Raw genomic sequence first — 15,952 nt, 5'->3', positions numbered from 1 at the left:
CACTCACACTGCCCAATCCTCACCTCCGTCACCTTCCCTCACTCACACTCCCCAATCCTCACCTCCGTCACCATCCCTCACTCACTCAAACCCCCCAATCCTCACCTCCGTCACCTTCCTCACTCACACTCCCCAATCCTCACCTCCGTCACCTTCCCTCACTGCCCAATCCTCACCTCCGTCACCTTCCCTCACTCACACTGCCCAATCCTCACCTCCGTCACCTTCCCTCACTCACACTCCCCTATCCTCACCTCCGTCACCTTCCCTCACTCACTCACACGCCCCAATCCTCACCTCGTCACCTTCCCTCACTCACACACCCCAATCCTCACCTCCGTCACCCTCCCTCACTCACACTGCCCAATCCTCACCTCCGTCTCCTTCCCTCACTCACACTGCCCAATCCTCACCTCCGTCACCTTCCCTCACTCACACTCCCCTATCCTCACCTCCGTCACCTTCCCTCACTCACTCACACGCCCCAATCCTCACCTCCGTCACTTTCACTCACTCACACTGCCCAGTCCTCACCTCCGTCACCTTCACTCACTCACACTGCCCAATCCTCACCTCCGTCACCTACCCTCACTCACTCACACTGCCCAATCCTCACCTCCGTCACCTTCCCTCACTCACACTCTCCAATCCTCACCTCCGTCACCTTCCCTCACTCACACTCCCCAATCCTCACCTCCGTCACCTTCCCTCACTCACTCACACTGCCCAATCCTCACCTCCGTCACCATCCCTCACTCACACTGCCCAATCCTCACCTCCGTCACCTTCCCTCACTCACACTCCCCAATCCTCACCTCCGTCACCTTCCCTCACTCACACTGCCCAATCCTCACCTCCCTCACCTTCCCTCACTCTCACTGCCCAATCCTCACCTCCGTCACTTTTACTCACTCACACTGCCCAATCCTCACCTCCGTCACCTTCACTCACTCACACTGCCCAATCCTCACCTCCGTCATCTTCCCTCACTCACTCACACTGCCCAATCCTCACCTCCGTCACCTTCACTCACTCACACTGCCCAATCCTCACCTCCGTCACCTTCGCTCACTCACACTGCCCAATCCCCAACTCCGTCACCTTCCCTCGCTCACACTGCCCAATCCTCACCTCCGTCATCTTCACTCACTCACACTGCCCAATCCTCACCTCCATCACCTTCACTCACTCACACTGCCCAATCCTCACGTCCGTCACCTTCCCTCACTCACACTCCCCTATCCTCACCTCCGTCACCTTCCCTCACTCACTCACACTGCCCAATCCTCACCTCCGTCACCTTCCCTCACACACACTCCCCAATCCTCACCTCCGTCACCATCCCTCACTCACACTCCCCAATCCTCACCTCCGTCACCTTCCTCACTCACACTGCGCAATTCTCACCTCCGTCACCTTCCCTCACTCACACTGCCCAATCTTCACCTCTGTCACCTTCCCTCACTCACACTCCCCAATCCTCACCTCCGTCACCTTCCCTCACTCACACTGCCCTTTCCTCACCTCCGTCACTTTCACTCACTCACACTGCCCAATCCTCACCTCCGTCACCTTCCCTCACTCACACTCCCCTCTCCTCACCTCCGTCACCTTCCCTCACACTGCCCAATCCTCACCTCCGTCACCTTCCCTCACACACACTCCCCAATCCTCACTTCCGTCACCTTCCCTCACTCACTCACACTCCCCAATCCTCACCTCCGTCACCTTCCTCACTCACACTCCCCAATCCTCACCTCCGTCACCTTCCCTCACTCACACTGCCCAATCCTCGCCTCCGTCACCTTCCCTCACTCACACTCCCCTATTCTCACCTCCATCACCTTCCCTCACTCACTCACTCACTCCCCAATCCTCACCTCCGTCACCTTCCCTCACTCACTCACACTGCCCAATCTTCACCTCCGTCACCTTCCCTCACTCACACTCCCCAATCCTCACCTCCGTCACCATCCCTCACTCACTCACTCACTCCCCAATCCTCACCTCCGTCACCTTCCCTCACTCTGCCCAATCCTCACCTCCGTCACCTTCCCTCACTCACACCCCCCAATCCTCACCTCCGTCACCTTCCCTCACTCACTCACACTCACCAATCCTCACCTCCGTCACCTTCCCTCACTCACACTGCCCAATCCTCACCGCCGTCACCTTCCCTCACTCACTCACAATCCCAATCCTCACCTCCGTCACCATCCCTCACTCACACTGCCCAGTCCTCACCTCCGTCACCTTCACTCACTCACACTGCCCAATCCTCACCTCCGTCACCTTCCCTCACTCACACTGCCCAATCCTCACCTCCGTCACCTTCCCTCACTCACACTCCCCAATCCTCACCTCCGTCACCTTCCCTCACTCACACTCCCCAATCCTCACCTCCGTCACCTTCCCTCGCTCACTCACACTGCCCAAACCTCACCTCCGTCACCTTCCCTCACTCACACTCCCCAATCTTCACCTCCGTCACCCTCCCTCACTCACACTCCCCAATCCTCACCTCCGTCACCTTCCATCACTCACTCACAATCCCCAATCCTCACCTCCGTCACCATCCCTCACTCACACTGCCCAGTCCTCACCTCCGTCACCTTCACTCACTCACACTGCCCAATCCTCACCTCCCTCACCTCCCCTCACTCTCACTGCCCAATCCTCACCTCCGTCACCTTCCCTCACTCACACTCCCCAATCCTCACCTCCGTCACCCTCCCTCACTCACACTCCCCAATCCTCACCTCCGTCACCTTCCCTCACTCACTCACAATCCCCAATCCTCACCTCCGTCACCTTCCCTCACTCACACTGCCCAATCCTCACCTCCGTCACCATCCCTCACTCACACTGCCCAATCCTCACCTCCGTCACCTTCCCTCACACTCCCCAATCCTCACCTCCCTCACCTCCCCTCACTCTCACTGCCCAATCCTCACCTCCGTCACCTTCCCTCACTCACACTGCCCAATTCTCACCTCCGTCACCTTCCCTCACACTCCCCAATCCTCACCTCCGTCACCTTCCCTCACTCTGCCCAATCCTCACCTCCGTCACCTTCCCTCACTCACACTGCCCAATCCTCACCTCCGTCACCATCCCTCACTCACACTGCCCAATCCTCACCTCCGTCACCTTCCCTCACTCACACTCTCCAATCCTCACCTCCGTCACCTTCCCTCACTCACACTCCCCAATCCTCACCTCCGTCACCTTCCCTCACTCACTCACACTGCCCAATCCTCACCTCCGTCACCATCCCTCACTCACACTGCCCAATCCTCACCTCCGTCACCTTCCCTCACTCACACTCCCCAATCCTCACCTCCCTCACCTTCCCTCACTCTCACTGCCCAATCCTCACCTCCGTCACCTTCCCTCACTCACACTCCCCAATCCTCACCTCCGTCACCTTTCCTCACTCACACTGCCCAAACCTCACCTCCGTCACCATCCCTCACTCACACTGCCCAATCCTCACCTCCGTCACCTTCCCTCACTCACACTGCCCAATCCTCACCTCCGTCACCTTCCCTCACTCACACTCCCCAATCCTCACCTCCGTCACCTTCCCTCACTCACACTGCCCAATCCTCACCTCCGTCACCTTCCCTCACTCACACTGCCCAATCCTCACCTCCGTCACCATCCCTCACTCACACTGCCCAATCCTCACCTCCGTCACCTACCCTCACTCACTCACACTGCCCAATCCTCACCTCCGTCACCATCCCTCACTCACACTGCCCAATCCTCACCTCCGTCACCTTCCCTCACTCACACTCTCCAATCCTCACCTCCGTCACCTTCCCTCACTCACACTGCCCAATCCTCACCTCCGTCACCATCCCTCACTCACACTGCCCAATCCTCACCTCCGTCACCTTCCCTCACTCACACTCCCCAATCCTCACCTCCCTCACCTTCCCTCACTCTCACTGCCCAATCCTCACCTCCGTCACCTTCCCTCACTCACACTCCCCAATCCTCACCTCCGTCACCTTCCCTCACTCACACTGCCCAAACCTCACCTCCGTCACCATCCCTCACTCACACTGCCCAATCCTCACCTCCGTCACCTTCCCTCACTCACACTGCCCAATCCTCACCTCCGTCACCTTCCCTCACTCACACTGCCCAATCTTCACCTCCGTCACCTTCCCTCACTCACACTCCCCAATCCTCACCTCCCTCACCTTCCCTCACTCTCACTGCCCAATCCTCACCTCCGTCACCTTCCCTCACTCACACTCCCCAATCCTCACCTCCCTCACCTTCCCTCACTCTCACTGCCCAATCTTCACCTCCGTCACCTTCCCTCACTCACACTCCCCAATCCTCACCTCCCTCACCTTCCCTCACTCACACTGCCCAATCTTCACCTCCGTCACCTTCCCTCACTCACACTCCCCAATCCTCACCTCCCTCACCTTCCCTCACTCACACTGCCCAATCCTCACCTCCGTCACCATCCCTCACTCACACTGCCCAATCCTCACCTCCGTCACCTTCCCTCACTCACACTCCCCAATCCTCACCTCCCTCACTCTCACTGCCCAATCCTCACCTCCGTCACCTTCCCTCACTCACACTGCCCAATCCTCACCTCCGTCACCATCCCTCACTCACACTGCCCAATCCTCACCTCCGTCACCTTCCCTCACTCACACTCCCCAATCCTCTCCTCCCTCACCTTCCCTCACTCTCACTGCCCAATCCTCACCTCCGTCACCTTCCCTCACTCACACTGCCCAATCCTCACCTCCGTCACCTTCCCTCACTCACACTGCCCAATTCTCACCTCCGTCACCTTCCCTCACACTCCCCAATCCTCACCTCCGTCACCTTCCCTCACTCTGCCCAATCCTCACCTCCGTCACCTTCCCTCACTCACTCCCCAATCCTCACCTCCGTCACCTTCCCTCTCTCACACTGCCCAATTCTCACATCCGTCACCTTCCCTCACTCACACTGTCCAATCCTCACCTCCACTCACTCACACTCCCCAATCCTCACCTCCGTCACCTTCCCTCACTCACACTGCCCAATTCTGACCTCCGTCACTTTTACTCACTCACACTGCCCAATCCTCACCTCCGTCACCTTCACTCACTCACACTGCCCAATCCTCACCTCCGTCACCTTCCCTCACTCACACTGCCCAATCCTCACCTCCGTCACCTTCCCTCACTCACACTGCCCAATCCTCACCTCCGTCACCTTCCCTCACTCACTCACACTCCCCAATCCTCACCTCCGTCACCTTCCCTCACTCACACTGCCCAATCCTCACCTCAGTGTCACGACCCCTCACACTCGCTCCACTCCCCCCTCACACTCGATCCGCTTTCCCCTCACACTCGCTCTGCTCCCCCCTCACACTCGCTCCGCTCCCCCCCTCACACTCGCTCCGCTCCCCCCTCACACTCGCTCTGCTCCCCCCCTCACACTCGCTCCGCTCCCCCCTCACACTCGCTCCGCTCCCCCCTCACACTCGCTCCGCTCCCCCCTCACACTCGCCCCGCTCCCCCCTCACACTCGCCCCGCTCCCCCCTCACACTCGCCCCGCTCCCCCCTCACACTCGCCCCGCTCCCCCCCTCACACTCGCTCCGCTCCCCCCTCACACTCGCTCCGCTCCCCCCTCACACTCGCTCCGCTCCCCCCTCACACTCGCTCCGCTCCCCCCTCACACTCGCTCCGCTCCCCCCCCCACTCGCCCCGCTCCCCCCTCACACTCGCTCCGCTCCCCCCTCTCACTCGCTCCGCTCCCCCCTCACACTCGCTCCCCTCCCCCCTCACACTCGCTCCGCTCCCCCTCACACTCGCTCCCCTCCCCCTCACACTCGCTCCCCTCCCCCCTCACACTCGCTCCCCTCCCCCCTCACACTCGCTCCCCTCCCCCTCACACTCGCCCCGCTCCCCCCTCACACTCGCTCCACTCCCCCCTCACACTCCCTCCGCTCCCCCCCCTCAGACTCGCTCCCCTCCCCCTCACACTCGCCCCGCTCCCCCCTCACACTCGCTCCACTCCCCCCTCACACTCGCTCCGCTCCCCCCTCACAGTCGCTCCCCTCCCCCTCACACTCGCTCCGCTCCCCCCCTCACACTCGCTCCGCTCCCCCCCTCACACTCGCTCCCCTCCCCCTCACACTCGCTCCCCTCCCCCTCACACTCGCTCCGCTCCCCCCTCACACTCGCTCCGCTCCCCCCTCACACTCGCTCCGCTCCCCCGTCACACTCGCTCCACTCCCCCCTCACACTCGCTCCGCTCCCCCCTCACACTCGCTCCGCTCCCCCCTCACACTCGCTCCGCTCCCCCCTCACACTCGCTCCGCTCCCCCCTCACACTCGCTCCGCTCCCCCTCACACTCGCTCCGCTCCCCCCCTCACACTCGCTCCGCTCCCCCTCACACTCGCTCCCCTCCCCCTCACACTCGCTCCCCTCCCCCTCACACTCGCTCCCCTCCCCCCTCACACTCGCTCCCCTCCCCCCTCACACTCGCCCCGCTCCCCCCTCACCCTCCACTCCCCCCTCACACTCCCTCCGCTCCCCCCTCAGACTCGCTCCCCTCCCCCTCACACTCGCCCCGCTCCCCCTCACACTCGCTCCACTCCCCCCTCACACTCCCTCCGCTCCCTTCCTCAGACTCGCTCCCCTCCCCCTCACACTCGCCCCGCTCCCCCCTCACACTCGCTCCGCTCCCCCCTCACACTCGCTCCGCTCCCCCCTCACACTCGCTCCGCTCCCCCCTCACAGTCGCTCCCCTCCCCCTCACACTCGCTCCGCTCCCCCCCTCACACTCGCTCCGCTCCCCCCCTCACACTCGCTACCCTCCCCCTCTCACACTCGCTCCCCTCCCCCTCACACTCGCTCCCCTCCCCCCTCACACTCGCTCCCCTCCCCCTCACACTCGCTCCGCTCCCCCCTCACACTCGCACCGCTCCCCCCTCACACTCGCTCCGCTCCCCCCTCACACTCGCTCCGCTCCCCCTCACACTCGCTCCGCTCCCCCCTCACACTCGCTCCGCTCCCCCCTCACACTCGCTCCGCTCCCCCCTCACACTCGCTCCGCTCCCCCCTCACTCGCTCCGCTCCCCCCTCACACTCGCTCCCCTCCCCCCTCACACTCGCTCCCCTCCCCCTCACACTCGCTGCCCTCCCCCCCTCACTCGCTCCAGTCCCTGTCGGCGTCCCTGCGTTTCGCCCCCCCCCGCCTCAGACGCCTCCGCCTCTCCATTCCACCCGCACTCCCTCCAGCCCCACCCTACCCCCCTCTGTACTCACAGCCTCGCACTGCCTCAGGACACAGGACTGCTTCATCCGCCCAGGGCCCCCAAACTTCTTCATGTCTCGACAGTAGTGACAGACGCCGCACTCTGTGCGCAGGCACGACGGGCACCTCTTACAGCGGGTCCTGCGTCGGCGAGACCCCGGAGTCGGTTTCAGCAGAGGCAGCCTGATGAGGGGCGGGGGCGGCGGACGATACTTTGGTCGGTGTGGAGGTTTGGGCTGAGGGGGTGGGTGGGGGAGGGGGGAGGAGAGGGAGGGGGGGGGGGGGGAAAGAGAGCGGGAGAAAGAGAGCCTGTGGTGAAACGGTACTACAGAAAATGGCAGCATGCTCAGCCAGCCCGGCCAAATCCCCCCCCCCCCCCCCAGCACCTCCGCACGGACGCCCCCCTCACCTTGTCACGTCTCTTCGGCCACCTGACGATGGGGAAGCCCGAGCAAGCCAGCTTCGGGTCATCATTCATGTGATCTTCCAGCACTTTCTGAAGGGCGACAGAGACGGGAATGTGTTACTCTTCACACCCACCAGCTCGGACGATCATGTCAGACTTTTCACACGGGAGCAGCGAGTGAACCCCAAAATATACACACACACCGGAAACAGGGTCAGTACTGAGGGAGTGCCGCACTGTCAGAGGGTCAGGACTGAGGGAGTGCCGCACTGTCAGAGGGTCAGTCCTGAATAGAGTGCCGCACTGTCAGAGGGTCAGTACTGAGGGAGTGCCGCACTGTCAGAGGTTCAGTACTGAGGGAGTGCCGCACTGTCAGAGGGTCAGTACTGAGTGAGCACTGCACTGTCAGAGGGTCCATACTGAGGGAGTGCTGCACTGTCAGAGGGTCAGTACTGAGGGAGTGCTGCACTGTCAGAGGGTCAGTACTGAGGGAGTGCCGCACTGTCAGAGGGTCAGTACTGAGGGAGCGCTGCACTGTCAGAGGGTCAGTACTGAGGGAGTGCTGTACTGTCAGAGGGTCAGTACTGAGGGAGTGCCACACTGTCAGAGGGTCAGTACTGAGGGAGCGCCGCACTGTCAGAGGGTCAGTACTGAGGGAGTGCTGCACTGTCAGAGGGTCAGTACTGAGGGACAGCCGCACTGTCAGAGGGTCAGTACTGAGGGAGTGCTGCACTGTCACAGGATCAGTACTGAGGGAGTGCTGCACTGTCAGAGGGTCAGTACTGAGGGAGCGCTGCACTGTCAGAGGGTCAGTACTGAGGGAGTGCTGTACTGTCAGAGGGTCAGGACTGAGGGAGTGCCACACTGTCAGAGGGTCAGTACTGAGGGAGTGCTGCACTGTCAGAGGGTCAGTACTGAGGGACAGCCGCACTGTCAGAGGGTCAGTACTGAGGGAGTGCTGCACTGTCACAGGATCAGTACTGAGGGAGTGCTGCACTGTCAGAGGGTCAGTACTGAGGGAGCGCTGCACTGTCAGAGGGTCAGTACTGAGGGAGTGCTGTACTGTCAGAGGGTCAGTACTGAGGGAGTGCCACACTGTCAGAGGGTCAGTACTGAGGGAGCGCCGCACTGTCAGAGGGTCAGTACTGAGGGAGTGCTGCACTGTCAGAGGGTCAATACTGAGGGAGCGCTGTACTGTCAGAGGGTCAGTACTGAGGGAGTGCCGCACTGTCAGAGGGTCAGTGCTGAGGGAGTGCCGCACTGTCAGAGGGTCAGTACTGAGGGAGCGCCGCACTGTCAGAGGGTCAGTACTGAGGGAGTGCTGCACTGTCAGAGGGTCAGTACTGAGGCAGTGCCGCACTGTCAGAGGGTCAGTACTGAGGGAGCGCCGCACTGTCAGAGGGTCAGTACTGAGGGAGCGCCGCACTGTCAGAGGGTCAGTACTGAGGGAGTGCCGCACTGTCAGAGGGTCAGTACTGAGGGAGCGCCGCACTGTCAGAGGGTCAGTACTGAGGGAGTGCCGCACTGTCAGAGGGTCTGTACTGAAGGAGTGCTGCACTGTCAGAGGGTCAGTTCTGAGGGAGTGCAGCACTGTCAGAGGGTCAGTACTGAGGGAGTGCCGCACTGTCAGAGGGTCAGTACTGAGGGAGAGCTGCAATGTCAGAGGGTCAGTACTGAGAGAGTGCTGCACTGTCAGAGAGTCAGTACTGAGGGAGCGTTGCACTGTCAGAGGGTCAGTACTGAGGGAGTGCTGTACTGTCAGAGGGTCAGTACTGAGGGAGTGCCACACTGTCAGAGGGTCAGTACTGAGGGAGCGCCGCACTGTCAGAGGGTCAGTACTGAGGGAGTGCCGCACTGTCAGAGGGTCAGTACTGAGGGAGTGCTGCACTGTCAGAGGGTCAATACTGAGGGAGCGCTGTACTGTCAGAGGGTCAGTACTGAGGGAGTGCCGCACTGTCAGAGGGTCAGTACTGAGGGAGTGCCGCACTGTCAGAGGGTCAGTGCTGAGGGAGTGCTGCACTGTCAGAGGGTCAGTACTGAGGGAGCGCTGTACTGTCAGAGGGTCAGTACTGAGGGAGTGCCGCACTGTCAGAGGGTCAGTGCTGAGGGAGTGCTGCACTGTCAGAGGGTCAATACTGAGGGAGCGCTGTACTGTCAGAGGGTCAGTACTGAGGGAGTGCCGCACTGTCAGAGGGTCAGTGCTGAGGGAGTGCTGCACTGTCAGAGGGTCAGTGCTGAGGGAGTGCTGCACTGTCAGAGGGTCAGTACTGAGGGAGTGCTGCACTGTCAGAGGGTCAGTACTGAGGGAGTGCCGCACTGTCAGAGGGTCAGTACTGAGGGAGTACCGCACTGTCAGAGGGTCAGTACTGAGGGAGTGCCGCACTGTCAGAGGGTCAGTACTGAGGGAGCGCCGCACTGTCAGAGGGTCAGTACTGAGGGAGTGCTGCACTGTCAGAGGGTCAGTACTGAGGCAGTGCCGCACTGTCAGAGGGTCAGTACTGAGGGAGCGCCGCACTGTCAGAGGGTCAGTACTGAGGGAGCGCCGCACTGTCAGAGGGTCAGTACTGAGGGAGTGCCGCACTGTCAGAGGGTCAGTACTGAGGGAGCGCCGCACTGTCAGAGGGTCAGTACTGAGGGAGTGCCGCACTGTCAGAGGGTCTGTACTGAAGGAGTGCTGCACTGTCAGAGGGTCAGTTCTGAGGGAGTGCAGCACTGTCAGAGGCGCAGTACTGAGGGAGTGCCGCACTGTCAGAGGGTCAGTACTGAGGGAGCGCCGCACTGTCAGAGGGTCAGTACTGAGGGAGTGCTGCACTGTCAGAGGGTCAGTACTGAGGGAGAGCTGTACTGTCAGAGGGTCAGTACTGAGGGAGAGCTGCACTGTCAGGGGGTCAGTACTGAGGGTGTGCTGCACTGTCGGAGGGTCAGTACTGAGGGAGTGCCGCACTGTCAGAGGGTCAGTACTGAGGGAGTGCTGCACTGTCACATGGTCAGTACTGAGGGAGTGCTGCACTGTCAGAGGGTCAGTACTGAGGGAGTGCCGCACTGTCAGAGAGTCAGTACTGAGGGAGTGCCGCACTGTCAGAGGGTCAGTACTGAGGGAGTGCTGCACTGTCACATGGTCAGTACTGAGGGAGTGCCGCACTGTCAGAGGGTCAGTACTGAGGGAGAGCTGCACTGTCAGAGGGTCAGTACTGAGGGAGTGCTGCACTGTCAGAGGGTCAGTACTGAGGGAGTGCCGCACTGTCAGAGGGTCAGTACTGAGGGAGTGCTGCACTGTCAGAGGGTCAGTACTGAGGGAGTGCTGCACTGTCAGAGGGTCAGTACTGAGGGAGTGCTGCACTGTCAGAGGGTCAGTACTGAGGGAGCGCTGCACTGTCAGAGGTAGGTATATCTCACCTGCATTTCGCAGAGCAGTGCCTCTGGATGCTGTAGTCCGGAAGGGACACATTTCTTGTGGTCGGGGAGTGATTGAAGTTTGTCCAAGAGACTCTGGAGCCCGACATGTTCAAAGTGGGTCAGATGGATCCAATGGTCAGCGGGCGAGTCCTGTGATCCCACTGAGCCAGCTCCACTGTCCAGTGACTCCGAAGAGGGGCTCCTCTTGAGGGAGCAGCCAGCCGGGACCCGCATATCCGGCAGGAGGCCATTGCGGTCTGCGGGCGCCACGTCCGACTGGTGAATCCTCCCCCTCTCGCTCCCATCATCCGTATCGTCCTCCTCCTTTACATCATCGCCATTCTCAGTGTTATCCGACTCTGTGCCTTCATCTGCAAAGATAGAGAATGAATATTAACGTTGTATCAGGGACTGAGAGACACCAGTCAGTGTACAGATATCTCCCTGAGATAGAGAGGGGACTGAGAGACACCAGTCAGTGTACAGATATCTCCCTGAGAGAGAGAGGGGACTGAGAGACACCAGTCAGTGTACAGATATCTCCCTGAGAGAGAGGGGGGAATGAGAGACACCAGTCAGTGTACAGATATCTCCCTGAGAGAGAGAGGGGGGACTGAGAGACACCAGTCAGTGTACAGATATCTCCCTGAGAGAGAGAGGGGACTGAGAGACACCAGTCAGTGTACAGATATCTCCCTGAGATAGAGAGGGGACTGAGAGACACCTGTCAGTGTACAGATATCTCCCTGAGAGAGAGAGAGGACTGAGAGACACCTGTCAGTGTACAGATATCTCCCTGAGAGAGAGAGGGGACTGAGAGACACCAGTCAGTGTACAGATATCTCCCTGAGAGAGAGAGGACTGAGAGACACCAGTCAGTGTACAGATATCTCCCTGAGAGAGAGAGGATTGAGAGACACCAGTCAGTGTACAGATATCTCCCTGAGAGAGAGAGGGGACTGAGAGACACCAGTCAGTGTACAGATATCTCCCTGAGAGAGAGAGGGGACTGAGAGACACCAGTCAGTGTACAGATATCTCCCTGAGAGAGAGGGGACTGAGAGACACCAGTCAGTGTACAGATATCTCCCTGAGAGAGAGGGGACTGAGAGACACCAGTCAGTGTACAGATATCTCCCTGAGAGAAAGGGGACTGAGAGACACCAGTCAGTGTACAGATATCTCCCTGAGAGAGAGAGGGGACTGAGAGACACCAGTCAGTGTACAGATATCTCCCTGAGAGAGAGGGGACTGAGAGACACCAGTCAGTGTACAGATATCTCCCTGAGAGAGAGGGGACTGAGAGACACCAGTCAGTGTACAGATATCTCCCCGAGAGAGAGCGAGGGGACTGAGAGACACCAGTCAGTGTACAGATATCTCCCTGAGAGAGAGAGAGGGGACTGAGAGACACCAGTCAGTGTACAGATATCTCAGAGAGAGAGAGGGGACTGAGAGACACCAGTCAGTGTCCAGATATCTCCCTGAGAGAGAGAGGGGACTGAGAGACACCAGTCAGTGTACAGATATCTCGGAGAGAGAAAGGGGACTGAGAGACACCAGTCAGTGTACAGATATCTCCCAGAGGGGACTGAGAGACACCAGTCAGTGTACAGATATCTCCCTGAGGGGACTGAGAGACACCAGTCAGTGTACAGATATCTCCGAGAGAGAGCGGGGACTGAGAGACACCAGTCAGTGTACAGATATCTCCGAGAGAGAGAGGGGACTGAGATACCAGTCAGTGTACAGATATCTCCCTGAGGGGACTGAGAGACACCAGTCAGTGTACAGATATCTCCCTGAGAGAGAGCGGGGACTGAGAGACACCAGTCAGTGTACAGATATCTCCCTGAGAGAGAGGGGGGGACTGAGAGACACCAGTCAGTGTACAGATATCTCCCTGAGAGAGAGGGGACTGAGAGACACCAGTCAGTGTACAGATATCTCCCTGAGAGAGGGGGGGGGACTGAGAGACACCAGTCAGTGTACAGATATCTCCCTGAGAGAGAGGGGACTGAGAGACACCAGTCAGTGTACAGATATCTCCCTGAGAGAGAGGGGGGGACTGAGAGACACCAGTCAGTGTACAGATATCTCCATGAGAGAGAGAGGGGACTGAGAGACACCAGACAGTGTACAGATATCTCCCTGAGAGAGAGAGGGGACTGAGAGACACCAGTCAGTGTACAGATATCTCCCGGAGAGAGAGAGGGGACTGAGAGACAGCAGTCAGTGTACAGATACCTCCCCGAGAGAGAGAGGGGACTGAGAGACACCAGTCAGTGTACAGATATCTCCCTGAGAGAGAGGGGACTGAGAGACAGCAGTCAGTGTACAGATATCTCCCTGAGAGAGGGAGAGGGGACTGAGAGACACCAGTCAGTGTACGGATATCTCCCTGAGAGAGAGAGGGGACTGAGAGACACCAATCAGTGTACGGATATCTCCCTGAGAGAGAGGGGACTGAGAGACACCAGTCAGTGTACAGATATCTCCCTGAGAGAGAGAGGGGACTGAGAGACACCAGTCAGTGTACAGATATCTCCCTGAGAGAGAGAGGGGAGTGAGAGACACCAGTCAGTGTACAGATATCTCCCTGAGAGGGAGAGGGGACTGAGAGACACCAGTCAGTGTACAGATATCTCCTTGAGAGAGAGAGGGGACTGAGAGACACCAGTCAGTGTACAGATATCTCAGCGGGGGACAGGCAGAGCGGGGGACAGGCAGAGCGGGGGACAGGCAGAGCGGGGGACAGGCAGAGCGGGGGACAGGCAGAGCGGGGGACAGGCAGAGCGGGGGACAGACAGAGAGTGAGAGAGACAGAGAGTGAGAGAGAGAGAGAGAACAGAGACAGAGGAGCAGGGTGCCTCACCGGATAGTTTGGAGGCCCGAGTTAGATTGAGGAGGGGATGACGGTTCTGGAGGGGAGATGGGGGTGAGGGATCTGGGAACAGGGGCTGAGGGGCAGGGGGCTGAGGGGCAGGGGGCTGGGGGACATGAGGCCGGGGGGCAGGGGGTGGGAGTGAGGCAGCAGGAATGGGATAGGGAAGGCTGGAACTCACCGATGAGCTGGGATTCCCTCTGGAACTGTTTGGTGAGGTGCGAAAACTTGGTCAGGAAGAAGACATATCTCTCGATGACGTACCAGCACATCTCAAAGTAAAACGGGTAACGGAACTTGGAGGGGACCTGCCGGCAGATAAGGAAACATCAGAGAGAGAGAGACAGAGTGCTGATCCGCTATCCCTCACACCCACCCCCACGTCCCCCGAAACCCCCTCCCGTAATCAGGGCAGTCCAGCCTCACTCCCCTCCCCCTGTACTCACCCTCGTCCTGTCCTCAATGCTGTGAATGCGAAGCTGTGTCGGGATATTGAAACTGTGCAGAAAGTTACCACCAAACACCAGGGTGTCCTCGGGCGTGTAAACAGCATGGATCCACCCTGCAGGGAGAGAGAGAGAGGGGGAGGGAGGGGGAGAGAGGGTGAGGGAGAGAGAGATAGAGAGGGAGAGAGAGAGAGGGAGAGAGAGAGAGGGAGAGAGAGAGAGAGAGAGAGAGAGGATGGAGAGAGAGAGACAGATGTGCAGGTTAGTTGAATTCGCTGTGTTAAATTGCCCATGGTGTGCACTGTCGGTGGGGTTACTGGGATAGGGAGTGGGCCTCGGTCCGGGGCTCGATCACAGTGTGGGTGGGGTTACTGGGATAGGGAGTGGGCCTCGGTCCGGGGCTCGATTAGTGTCGGTGGGGTTACTGGGAGAGGGAGTGGGCCTCGGTCCGGGCTCGGTCACAGTGTCGGTGGGGTTACTGGGATAGGGTGTGGGCCTCGGTCCGGGGCTCGATCACAGTGTCGGTGGGGTGACTGGGATAGGGAGTGGGCCTCGGTCCGGGGCTCGATCACAGTGTCGGTGGGGTTACTGGGATAGGGAGTGGGCCTCGGTCCGGGCTCGGTCACAGTGTCGGTGGGGTTACTGGGATAGGGTGTGGGCCTCGGTCCGGGGCTCGATCACAGTGTCGGTGGGGTGACTGGGATAGGGAGTGGGCCTCGGTCCGGGGCTCGATCACAGTGTCGGTGGGGTTACTGGGAGAGGGAGTGGGAGTGGGCCTCGGTCCGGGACTCGATCACAGTGTCGGTGGGGTTACTGGGATAGGGAGTGGGCCTCGGTCCGGGGCTCGGTCACAGTGTCGGTGGGGTTACTGGGAGAGGGTGTGGGAGTGGGCCTCGGTCCGGGGCTCGGTCACAGTGTCGGTGGGGTTACTGGGATAGGGTGTGGGAGTGGGCCTCGGTCCGGGGCTCGGTCACAGTGTCGGTGGGGTTACTGGGATAGGGAGTGGGCCTCGGTCCGGGGCTCGATCACAGTGTCAGTGGGGTTACTGGGATAGGGTGTGGGCCTCGGTCCGGGGCTCGATCACAGTGTCGGTGGGGTTACTGGGATAGGGAGTGGGCCTCGGTCCGGGGCTCGATCAGTGTCGGTGGGGTTACTGGGATAGGGAGTGGGCCTCAGTCCGGGGCTCGGTCAGTGTCGGTGGGGTCACTGGGAGAGGGAGTGGGCCTCGGTCCGGGGCTCGATCAGTGTCGGTGGTGTCACTGGGAGAGGGAGTGGGCCTCGGTCCGGGGCTCGATCACAGTGTCGGTGGGGTTACTGGGATAGGGAGTGGGCCTCGGTCCGAGGCTCGGTCACAGTGTCGGTGGGGTTACTGGGAGAGGGAGTGGGCCTCGGTCCGGGGCTCGGTCACAGTGTCGGTGGGGTTACTGGGAGAGGGAGTGGGCCTCGGTCCGGGGCTCGGTCACAGTGTCGGTGGGGTTACTGGGATAGGGAGTGGACCTCGGTCCGGGGCTCGATCACAGTGTCGGTGGG

The 15,952-nt window shown here is 60.1% G+C and overlaps 1 protein-coding gene across 1 annotated transcript in view; it reads right to left on the bottom strand.

The window, feature by feature from the left end:
- LOC140406554 (lysine-specific demethylase 2B-like) overlaps positions 1 to 14,538 on the bottom strand; it is a gene marked incomplete at both ends in the record, with an annotated part of 117,029 nt that extends 102,491 nt beyond the window's left edge. Inside the window, 4 exons of the mRNA XM_072494551.1 lie at positions 7,700 to 7,786; positions 11,093 to 11,463; positions 14,158 to 14,284; positions 14,423 to 14,538. Of these exons, the coding sequence (XP_072350652.1) occupies positions 7,700 to 7,786; positions 11,093 to 11,463; positions 14,158 to 14,284; positions 14,423 to 14,538 (701 nt within the window). The remainder of the gene's footprint in view (positions 1 to 7,699; positions 7,787 to 11,092; positions 11,464 to 14,157; positions 14,285 to 14,422) is intronic.
- Positions 14,539 to 15,952: the final 1,414 nt, after the last annotated feature.

The sequence above is a fragment of the Scyliorhinus torazame genome, unplaced genomic scaffold (assembly GCF_047496885.1).
Source record: "Scyliorhinus torazame isolate Kashiwa2021f unplaced genomic scaffold, sScyTor2.1 scaffold_602, whole genome shotgun sequence".
NCBI classification, from domain to species: domain Eukaryota; kingdom Metazoa; phylum Chordata; class Chondrichthyes; order Carcharhiniformes; family Scyliorhinidae; genus Scyliorhinus; species Scyliorhinus torazame.
The sequence above is the reverse complement of the archived record's forward strand: the minus strand, read 5'-3'. Positions and strand labels throughout refer to the sequence as shown.